Genomic DNA, 12,225 nt, shown 5'->3' on the forward strand with positions numbered 1-12,225 from the left:
TAATCTTTGATCTGAATTCTGATTTCACAGGGGAATTGATGTACAATATTTCTGATGGCCTGGGGACCTGTTTTCTTGCATACTGTGGTTTACATTGTCAAGTTTACAGACAAAATATTTCGTGTCCAATAACAATAACAACAACACCACAATCAACCACTTCCACTGCTACGACTGCAACCACAACCCCATCACCACCAAAGCACTGCATCTACAAGGGTCAAAGAATGGAGGTAATTTTTTTCTTATTTTGGGGTTTTAGGTTCAAAAGAGTTCAACAACAGTTCACCAGTAGCCACACTCAATGCTGAGCGAACCATTTTTATGCAGAATAATTCCAACTTGGGGACCCTAGAAACAAAATTAGTTCTTTTTATACTTTCTACATCGATTATGAATGGAACTGAAGTTAATGTACCTGCATTGTTAGCTTCTAGTACAACCATGTGCTATGTTGCTGGAGGATCAGCCCACTAGTGCATCTACTCTCTTTTGAATCAAGGGCTAAGGCTAAGGGCTACACTTGAGGACCACACTTGAAACCAAGGGGTATGATAAATAGGGGTGCAACAATACATGTATCTGTAGTGAACTGTTCAATACAGTGGTGGACTGAACCGAGACCACTAAATCGAAAAATACGCAGTTTTATATTTATTTGATCAACTTCTGATAAGGCGCTCTGTGCTGAAAGCTCAGTGGATATAATCTGCACAGCAGAACATGTGTCAGGTTTAGCTGCACCAGATACATTTAATTTTTCATTTGATGTTTTTTAAAATATTCTTATAGAATTGTACACCATAGAACAGTGGTTCTAAAATTGTTTTCATGTCAGGTATTGGGTGTGTTTGTTTTATATTCTGCCAAAAATAGAAAATACACCATCAGGGAACCCCAAATGATACAGTACTGTATTTGGTTGATACTGTGTTGTTAGAATGTTTCAAATGTTTAAAAAAGTATTCAGGGAGCAATTTATTTGTAATATATACTCTGCTGCTAAGAATGCACCACATAAGATGGGTGATTTCTCCATCAGATAAATTTATTTTTGTAATATTATTCTTAATTTTACATGGTGCTGTTTTTGTTTTATATGGTGCTAAGTATGCACAGCAGAATGTGTCAGGCATAGCTGCACCAGATACATTTAATTTTCAATAAACAAGTGAAAAAAGGCATGGAAATTTCTCTATTTTCTGTATCGAATATGTATTGAACTGTGAACAAAACGTATCGAACCGAACCGAACCGTGAATTTTGTGTATCGTTGCACCCCTGATGATAAATTTCCCACCATGCACTGCATTCAGTTGCAAAATGGCACATCGGACTATGAAGGAGGCGCATAAAATTTTAGCAGCATCAGAGCAGACAAAGCCTAACGGCCCCCCCAAGATCTTTGGCACTCATCCCCGGGGGTTATGGACCCCAGGTTGGGAATCAATGGCTTATTTGATCGTGCATATTTTTGTTTAATTGGCATTACTTTGTAGAAATCTGATTTCACTCTGACATTTCAGGGGTTTTATGTCATTTTTGTCAGAAAGGCTGAATCATAGTGGCCATGATTGATTTATAAAATTGAAAAAGGGTAAAACATCGAAAGTGATGAAAGCTATAGGCTTCACATTACTGTTTAGGTTGCTTTAGACTTAGATCAAATTACAGTGAAGGACTCCATAAATGGGATAGGAACTCATTCTGCATAGAGAAGTTCTATCAAAATGCTCATTTGTGCTGTGCTGCCAACTGTTGTAGTTGGAAAAAAGGGAATACAGTAGATTCAAAACAACCAAGCTGCCCCTTTGACAGCTTTTCCTGACTTATTTATCATAAACATGCTGTAATAGAAATGCTAATATACTAAATATAAGCCTTGTGGGTAGCTGCTTCTCCAAACCGGCTTTTTAAGACGACCACAACAGGAGTTGACTACCGTTTAGAGACAAATGGCACCAAATGCAGAGCCACTTGGGAGCCAAAGAATTGCTCTTATGATATAGTTGAGTCAAATGATCCAGATCACTCCAAAGAGACAGATTTTATATCACAACAGGCGAGGCTCAATGAACATCAGCTGTGGAATCACAAGCAAGATCAGGGATAACTGTGCCAAACCTGACCACTTGGTGATAATGCAAGTTTTCTGTGAGCTGTTTAAACATCTTTGCCTGAGTGTGTCTCTACATTAGGGACTCAAAAATAGCTCAAGATTGTTTTTTCACCCATTTAAATGGTTGGCACAGCTGTAGACAGCAGGAAACTTTGGCATTTCGATAGTGCTTCTCTATGCAGAAATCATTTCAGTTCCCCATCTGGAGTTCCTTTCTATGACTTCATATCATCTGCAAACAACCTATAAATCAGAGATAATCAACTGGTGGCCCGAAGGCCACATCAGGCCCCCTATATTGCCCCATCTGGCCCCCATAACATTGTCAAATTAAAATGTGCAACTCTAAAACAACTCATCCATGTTTCAGAAATCCACCTGACAGCCATTATTAGCAAATATAATGCTTATCAGTTCATTCTTTCTCAATAAAGACTGCAGTTTCCTCCGGAAACAGGTATTTTGGGAGAGCAATTTTCCTGTTTGGGTTGTTTTCATGTACCATACACAGCATATACAGAAATATTCAACTAAATATCTCAGTCGCCCCCTTGTGGCTGGTTGGATATAGGGACTGATTTCACTGTTAGAGATCCTAACAATTACATCCATTCAAAATGCATTAAAGATATTCAAACAAAAATATGTTTACTAGACCATTTTTAAAATTTAGTTGTTTATTTGAGAGTTCAACTCTCCAAAGTGCCTGATTAGGAAAAAGCTGACCTTTGTACAAATGTAGTTGATGACCCCTGCTATAGATCATAGAGTAATGTAGCCTGTGTTATTCATTGAAAGAATGGAACGCTGCAATGTTTGATGAATTAAATCTATTCTTTCAAAGACTTCACACTTGTGTCCAACATAACTTTGTGCTTCCTGTCCCCTGTCCAGCATAATGAGACCTTTAAGATTGACAACTGCACCCATGGTATCTGTGAAGATGGCAAGATAATAAAGCAAGCTGTGACATGTGCCGTACCAGTCAAACCTGATTGTGTCAATAACCATGAGCCTGTCAAGGTCTATGATGAAAACGGATGCTGTTTCCACTATGAATGTGAATGTAAGTAGACAATGTTTAGTAAAAAATAATTTAAATGATCGTTTTTGGGCAGGGGTTCATCTGTCTGAGCTTCTGGGAAGGTCCAGCAGCAGTCTCTGCCTCGATTTTAGACTCGGAGGTCAAATATTCTGGTGAATTTAAGTGGAAATCCATCAATCAGTCTTTTTTCTGCAGTGTCAATTAAAGCATGTTAATTTAAGGCTGAGCAGCAGTCAAACAAAGAGAGCTAGTGAAGGCTGTAGAAGGACAGTTTGATTTTGAATCTAGCCATATAGTGAGTCGATTATCTGTTAACACCAGTCATGTCATTTTATTCTTATATTGCCAATGTCTCAGCAATTTGGACTGGAGTTACCTCACCCAGTTATTGACTCATCTGGAGCTTATGCACATGTTGTCAGGAATAATCCAGAACATGTTTAGACTAGTGAGGACTGATCAGGAGCGTGCTCAGATGCTGTAAAGACTAATTAGGGGTATGCCCACATAATGCATGACTAGGATAATACCCAGATGTTACCAGGACTCATCAGGAACAAGTTTAAACATTGTTGGACCCATTAGGGGCATGTCCAGATGTTAGTCATGACTCATCAGTTACCATCCAGATGTTTTTAGGACATGTCAGAATGATATCTGGACTAACCAGGAGCATGCCTAGATATAGCCAGGACCCATCGGGAGCATTCCCACTCTTAGACAAGACTAATCAGGAACCTGCTCAGATGTAGTCACAACTCATCAGGATCATGCCCTGATAATGTCAGGACTTGGCAGGGATATGCCAGACGTTGTCAGGACTGATTAGAAACATGTTCAGACATTGTCAAGACTTGTCAGTAGCTATCCCAGATGTCCCATTGTGGTCAGGACTCATCAGGACCCGTTAGGGGCATGTCAAGACTTAGGACTCATCAGGTTATCAGCAGCAGCAGGATTCATCAGGAGCAATCCTAGTTGTGGTCGTGGCTCATCAGGAGCAAGTCTATAAGTTGTTGGGACCTATCAGAAAAAAAACATACTCTGATGTTTTCAAGACTTACCAGGAACATGCCAGGATGTTATCAGAACTCACCAGGAGCATGCACTGATATATGAAGGATTCACCAAAGGCACGCCCAGTTATGGCCAGGGTTAATCAGTGCACATAATGACATTGTCAGGACTCATCAGGAGCATGTCCATAAGTTGTTAGAACTTGGCAGGAACATGCCCATGCATTGTCTGACCTCATCAGGATGTGTCTAGAAGTAGAAGTTTTAGAAAAATGTCTGGGCCTTGACAAGACAACTCAGGAAAATGGTCAGATGTTATCAAGCCTCATCAGAAGCATTCCCAGTTGTAGTTCGTACTCATTAGGAGTATGTCCAGAACTTGTCAGGACTCATGTAGAACATGCTCAGATGCCGTCAGGACTCATCAGGCCAAGCCCAGGAAATGTCACAACTTGGCAGGAACATGTCTAGGCATTGCCAGGACTAATAAGGAACATGTTAAGATATTTTCAAGCGCTGTCATTAGCATGCCCAGATGTTGTCTGGTCTTGTCAGGAGCCCTCCCAGTTATGGTCAGGACTCGTTTGGGGAACTATAATATGTGTGTTTTGAGTATGGGCGTAGCACAGGGGGGAAAAGGGTAATGATTACTCTGGGTGGGCCCTTGAGAAACATGGGATAAAAAGTTTGTTTTCATTCTTTTGTTTTCAAAATGTTTAATCCAACGTGTTGTTTTTTTTTAATAAAGTTCATCAGTATAAGGTGCATAAAGTTAGTGGTGAACAAAGACACTATGCAGTATTTTAAGCATTTTTCTAAAGTGGAGGCTACTGTTTTATAATTTGGGAATAGGCTAATAAACACATTAACTAATGTGAAGGAAATATTTCAAATACATTTAATTTAGCCATGGCAAAAATGTTGTTCACTGATATAGAGAAATGTTAGTTCAAAAATTCATTAAAACTCATCAGTATTCATAAAACAACACAGCAGTTGTTTGGCTGGCCAGTTAAGGGGGGCCCTGTGTAATTTTCTTTCTGGGGCCCAAAATCCTCAGCTAAGCCCCTGGTTATGAGCATGCCCAAATAATGCCAGGACTCATCAGGATCAAGCCAAGACTTTATCAGGACTCATTAGCAGTATGACAAAGAGTTTTAAAGACTATTACTCAATCATTGTTTGTATTGCACCAATTCATAAGAAAGGATTAATGCCCGACGAGGTGTCCCGAGGTGTTATACCAGAATCAGAATCGAGTATTCACCAAGACTTTGGTAGAACTTTGGTTTCAACTCTGATTGATTAATCCGTTCAGAAAGTGCGCTGAGCGGACTATTTTTTTTGTTCTGTTGGGTCTTCTTATCTATAGCATGCCCTATTTACTGGAGTACTGAATAATGTTTACATTCCCTAAGAACGTTATGGGATTGGAATGGCTATTCCAGTTATTAGTCAAGCCCTCAGGCATTACTAGGGGAAAGAAAATGTTGTTTGAGTAAAACTTTCTATTTTGATTACAAAACATATAAAATGATAAATTAGTAGTTTTATTAATTATTTTCCTTGGCAAGTGACCATGGTACAAGCGAGTTAATGCCCTTCGAGGTGTCCAGTTATCAGGGATTAATGGACTTCATTGAGGCAACCGTCCTCTGCTGTGCGTTTGATGGTCCAGGCCTCCATGTCGTCCATTAATCCCTGATAATTGGACACCTCAGCGGGCATTAACCCTTACTTACCTTACAACACTTTACAAGTAGGGGAAGATCTAGACCATACTCTCTGTTGTGGCCTGTTAAAGACCAGCATTAATCATTAATATTTTAATAAAAGACTAATAATAAGTAATTGCTGTGGAGCTTGGCCAAATGTTGTCAGGATTCAGCAGGAGTCGAGACAACATCTGTCCAGAGGTTCTCGGGACTCATCTATAGCATACCCGGAGTTATCCAGTCATCGGAAGCATTGTGAGACTTTATCAGAACTCACTGGGAGCATTCCCAGACATCATAACTCATTGGGAGCCCGCCCAGATTTTAGTGATTTAGAGTTTTAGCAGCAGTCACATAAGTGACCAACTACGGTCTCACCTAGAGAGATTCTGGTTTTACTATTTAGCCAAAAATGGTCTCTGTGAAAGTGTCTATGATCTTTCTGTTCCAGTTTTTACCTAACTTTTCTTTGTGTTCTTCCCCGCAGGCGTATGCACGGTCTGGTCTAAAGACATAATCACCACTTTTGATGGAGTAGCTTACAGTTACCATCAGTTCTGCGATTTCTACCTGGTCAAGGAGACTGAGTTTCAGTTAGACCTGAATATCTTATTGACTAATGAACAGTGCGATGAAACCAATGGCACCTTCTGTCCCCAGACGATCACTATTTTGTACAGGGCCTACAAGATTGTTTTAACTCAGACACTGAGTGATGGCATTGTGGTAAGATGTCCAACGTATTTAAAATCCTTATTTTTGAGACGTGATGTTCATCTGTCCGTCAAAGGGCTGTGATGTGTTGTACAGGTGGAGTTCACGTGTTTCATCTCCCTCTCCTTCAGGTGTACTTCAATGACAAACGAGTCTATCCTGCCCACTTTGTGTCCGAAGTGTTCATCACTGGCACGGATATGACGGTCACAGTGGAAATTCCCTTCATCCAGACAAGGGTCGTCTACAGATTAGACTCATTCAGCATTTACGTCGGTTTTTCACAGTTCAGCGGGAAAACACTGGGACTGTGTGGTGAGAAAACACAGAGTTTCTGCATCCTGTTGGAGTCATTATTGTTGCAAAATTTGTACTTTTTTAGCTGAAATAGACCCGTTAACTGCTCATTCCTCACAACTTCCTGATTTCATGTACAAACTTTCTTCAATTCAGCAGCTGGGATGACAGAAACTAGCACTGCCTTGACGTTATATGACCACCCTCTACAGTCCACTCAACCAGTGAGGGTACAGGTGTCTTTGGAAACTATTTTGGGGTTTAGCGTACTGAACCAGATTAAACAGTAGTTAATCAAATTCTGGTACAAGACAAGAAGAGACACAGGTCACAAAAATTGAATAACTTTTGAACCATAAATCATAGCAACTTACTTTACCCCCCTGAAAGCCATCTGTTCTAATGACGCTATCCACGATGTCATAGCCCTTGTACATGCTTCTCTGAAACTCTGGTGACTTTGCAGAGTCTTCTGAAATCCACACCAGCAAGTTTGATATTGGAATGATAGACTAGAGAGGGAGCGATGTGCTCCACAGTTTGATTCGCTGGCGGATCACTGTATTTGGAAATTGGAGGAATCTAAACATAAACAGGCAGTTTTGAGCTCAAGACAGGTTTGAATGGTAAGTTGGAGGAGCCCAAAATCAATGCCATGCTCTCAAAACATTAAAATGTGCTCTGAAATTTTGCAACAATAATGACTCCATACATCTTTTAATCACAACATGATACAGAGACACTGTAAGTTATCCCTGGGCACTTCTTATACATTAACTAATACTACTCTCTGTTTTCAGGAACGTGTGACAACACCCAGGAATTTGAGTGCCGATTTCCAGATGGTACGAAGGGACCTTGCCCACAATGTGCACCATCCTGGGTGGTCCCAGGTTCCTGTACAAGCACAACACCCCCCCCAACAACATCTGCTGTCACCAACGGAACCACCACAACTCCTCTTGTCAAAACATCGCTTCTCCCCTGCAGACCCCCAGAATGCAAACTCATTGCCACACCGTAAGAGGACTTAACTGGTATCCAATACAGCAGTGGTATCAAACTCAATCACAGAAGGGGCCGGATTCTGAATCAAGGTCTAACCTGGGGGACTGACAAGGTCCACATTTAACCAAACTGTCGACCTCTTTTTTTCACCAGTAATAAATTATGGGGAAAAATGAGCAATTATGATAAATGATTTTGAGATTTAAAAAGTCAGAGTGATAAGTTAAGGCACAAAATCTGAGATAAAAAGTCAAACTTGTTTGTTCAAAAGGTCAAAACACAAAATTAGATGTTGAAATTATTCTTTAAAAGGCAAAGGCAAGTATAAAAAAGAAGTCACAATCATGTTTTAAGGCAAAAAATATGGCTTTAAATAGAAAATAGTGCACCTGAAAGGCCAAAATGTGATATAAAGGTTGAAATAATAAATTAAAAAGGTCTAAATAAAATAAAAAATCTAAATAATCAATTGAAATAAAGTGAAAATAATAAATTGACAAAATCAAAATATGAGATAAAAAAATCAAAATTATAAATTGAAAAAGCCGTAATAATAAAGTTGAATAATAGTCCAAATAATAGACTGAAGTCATAATTATGCAATGCAAAATTGAAAATATGAAATAAAAACACAAATGAATTTGTTTTCCCACATTTCTTTTTATCTAATTATTTTTACTCTTTATGTTTTTCACATTTTATGACTAAAGGATATTTGATATCATCAGGGTTAAGTTTACATTTTTATACTGGAGGAAATCTGCAGACCTCATATTTTAAGGGCCAGGTATATAATATATCTATTATTATAATGAGAATAGGCTGTGATCTTGTAGGCCGGGTATAACTGTGCCACGGTGGGGTTTGGCCCCAAGGCCTTGAGTTTGACACCCCTGCGCTACAGTATTCACTGTGCTAAGTTTAATTCTAATGTATACAACTTTGGTGTATTTATCCATTTTTAGTGTATACCGATTTAGTGTAGTGGAGTCACCAAACCTCTAGTCCGAGTTTAATATTTTAAAAAGTCCCTAGTATTCAAGTCTGAGTCAAGTCCAAGTCACCAAAGAAAAATCCAAGTCTAGTCCAAGTCAAGTCCCCAGTCGCTAAAACTGTGAGACAAATTAAATAAAATTATTAATGTTTGTTAAGATATTTCAGCTTTCCAGGAGGGCTACGTTGATGTTTTTTATAATTGTGTGAATTTCTTCAGCTTTTTATTTTTTAAGGTTTGGAGCAGCTGTTTACAGCAGTTGTGCACGAACAAAACTAAACATCTACGACCCGGTGGCAGAGCAGCAATTTTGGCAGCTGTTTTTAGTTTTAGTCTTTAGACAAAAATACATTTGGTTTTAGTCACATTTTAGTCCTGATCATCATTCATAGTTTTAGTCTAGTTTTAGTCGATGAAAACTCAAAAACATTCCTGTCCAGGATGAGGATCATTAATTTTTATTTATATTGATACTCTTAATAATACTCCTAAATGATCACACACTTCATCGATAATATTGGTTACATTAACAGGAGTATTTGTGTATTTAGGGTGGATAATTGAGACATGTTTTTAACTGAACTTGTGCTTTACCTATACACTATATTGCCAAAAGTATTTGCTCACCTGCCTTGACTTGCATATGACCTTAAGTGACATCCCATTCTTAATCCATAGGGTTTAATATGACGTCGGTCCACCCTTTGCAGCTTTAACAGCTTCAACTCTTCTGGGAAGGCTTTCCACAAGGTTTAGGAGTGTGTTTATGGGAATTTTTGACCATTCTTCCAGAAGCGCATTTGTGAGGTCCCACACTGATGTTGGATGAGAAGGCCTGGCTCTCAGTCTCCGCTCTAATTCATCCCAAAGGTGTTCTATCAGGTTGAGGTCAGGACTCTGTGCAGGCCGGTCAAGTTCATCCACACCAAACTCTCTCATCCATGTCTTTATGGACCTTGCTTTGTGCACTGGTGCACAGTCATGTTGGAACAGGAAGAGGCCATCCCCAAACTGTTCCCACAAAGTTGGGAGCATGGAATTGTCCAAAATCCCTTTCACTGGAACCAACGGGCCAAGCCCAGCTCCTGAAAGACAACCCCACACCATAATCACCCCTCCACCAAACTTTACACTTAGCACAGTGCAGTCAGACAAGTACCGTTCTCCTGGCAACCGCCAAACCCAGACTCGTTCATCAGATTGCCAGATGGAAAAGTGCGATTCGTCACTCTAGAGTCCAGTGGCGGCGTGCTTTACACCACTGCATCCAAAGCTTTGCATTGCACTTGGTGATGTATGACTTGGATGCAGCTGCTCGGCCATGGAAACCCATTCCATGAAGCTCACTACACACTGTTCTTGAACTAATCTGAAGGCCACATGAAGTTTGGAGGTCTGTAGCCATTGACTCTGCAGAAAGTTGGCGACCTCTGCACACTATGCGCCTCAGCTGAGTTGCTGTCGTTCCCAATCGCTTCCACTTTGTTATAATACCACTGACAGTTGACTGTGGAATATTTAGGAGCAAGGAAATTTCACCACTGGACTTGTTACACAGGTGGCATCCTATCACAGTACCACGCTGGAATTCACTGAGCTTCTGAGAGCGACCCATTCTTTCACAAATGTTTGTAGAAACAGTCTGCATGCTAGATGCTTGATTTTATACACCTGTGGCTATGGAAGTGATCGGAACACCTGATTTCAATTATTTGGATGGGTGAGTGAATACTTTTGGCAATATAGTGTAGCTGCTGGTGAAGAACTACCTCCAGAAGACCAAAGTGAGCGTTATTGACTTTAATACCACTGAAAATCTGTGGGGTGAACTAAAGACCAAGGTCAGTGCCAGAAGACCATAAAATCTGGAGAAGCCTGAGAGATTGGCTGAAAAAAGAATGGGCTGGGATTCCTCAGGAGACGTACCTGAGACTTGATGGTTGAGACGTGACTGACTATTAGCATCAGGGGGCTAATAATTTAGACCCAGGTAATTTCTGTGAAACTAATTTTGTCTGTGTACACAAAGTAAACTTATGTAGGCATCAAAAATAAAAGAAGAATTTTGGAAAAGCGATGTTAAAAATTCTTTGCTCTGTTAATCAGCACTTGGTTAATTAAAAAAGAAAGGGAACTTTTCACAGGGTGGATATTAATTTAATTTTTAAATATTGATATTATCCAAATATATCTTTCACTCTGCAGACTATTGGAATTTTTATCCTGATGAAATGGATCATACAATATGGGGATCACAACATTCTGATGGTGGTGTGTAGATTTTATGAATAATGCTGTTTCTGACTAAGTTTTGATCTGTTTGTGTTTGTTTCTAGTATATTTGAGCCCTGCATTGACCTGGTACCCCCACTCGCATTCACAATAGCCTGTGAGGTTTTCAACTGTATTGATGATGAATATAAACCACCAACAGTACCAGATACTGGGCCTTATCCATGCGTCATTCTGGAGGCGTTTGCTGCTGAATGTAGCATAAAAGGAGTCTGTGTTGACTGGAGGAGTAAAACCAATGGAACTTGTGGTGAGTCTATAAAAATCCATACACTACAAATACTGCAGGCAGATTTAGTGGTTAAAAATCAGAATAAGAATCAGCTTTATTGAACTAGTATGCTCATGCAACAAGGACTTTGAGAATTTCCTGTTAGCTTGACTCTGTGACTGTTGAGTGGTCATCAGAGTGATTTTGTGACTGTTGACTGGTCTTAAGAGTGACTGTGTGACTGTTGAGTGGTCATGAGAGTGACTCTGTGACTGTTTATTGGTCATCAGTGTTAGTCTTTGACCGTTGAGTGGTCATCAGAGTGACTCTGTGACTGTTTATTTGTCATCAGTGTTAGTCTTTGACTGTTGAGAGGTCATCAGAGTGACTCTGTGACTGTTTATTGGTCATCAGTGTTAGTCTTTGACTGTTGAGAGGTCATCAGAGTGACTCTGTGACTGTTTATTGGTCATCAGTGTTAGTCTTTGACTGTTGAGAGGTCATCAGAGTGACTCTGTGACTGTTTATTTGTCATCAGTGTTAGTCTTTGACTGTTGAGAGGTCATCAGAGTGACTCTGTGACTGTTTATTGGTCATCAGTGTTAGTCTTTGACCGTTGAGTGGGCATCAGAGTGACTGTTGAGTGTTCATTTGTCACGTCTCCTGGCAAGTTAGTTAAGTTACCTTTTTCCCTCATGTTTCTAGTTTCTCATTTCCTGTTTTATTTTGGTTACTTACCTTGTGTCTCTTTTCCAGATCACTCCTTCCTGCCCATCCCTACCTGTTTCCCTACGTCCTGATCATCCTCATGTGT

At 39.8% G+C, this 12,225-nt stretch overlaps 1 protein-coding gene across 1 annotated transcript in view; it reads left to right on the forward strand.

Moving 5' to 3' along the window:
• The window catches only part of LOC121520251 (mucin-2-like), a 47,868-nt gene extending 40,446 nt beyond the window's left edge, over positions 1-7,422 (forward strand). Inside the window, exons 15-18 of the mRNA XM_041803625.1 lie at positions 3,014-3,185; positions 6,383-6,621; positions 6,741-6,924; positions 7,373-7,422. Coding sequence (XP_041659559.1) covers positions 3,014-3,185; positions 6,383-6,621; positions 6,741-6,924; positions 7,373-7,422 — 645 coding nt within the window. The remainder of the gene's footprint in view (positions 1-3,013; positions 3,186-6,382; positions 6,622-6,740; positions 6,925-7,372) is intronic.
• Positions 7,423-12,225: the final 4,803 nt, after the last annotated feature.

This window comes from Cheilinus undulatus, linkage group 13 (genome assembly GCF_018320785.1).
Source record: "Cheilinus undulatus linkage group 13, ASM1832078v1, whole genome shotgun sequence".
NCBI lineage: Eukaryota > Metazoa > Chordata > Actinopteri > Labriformes > Labridae > Cheilinus > Cheilinus undulatus.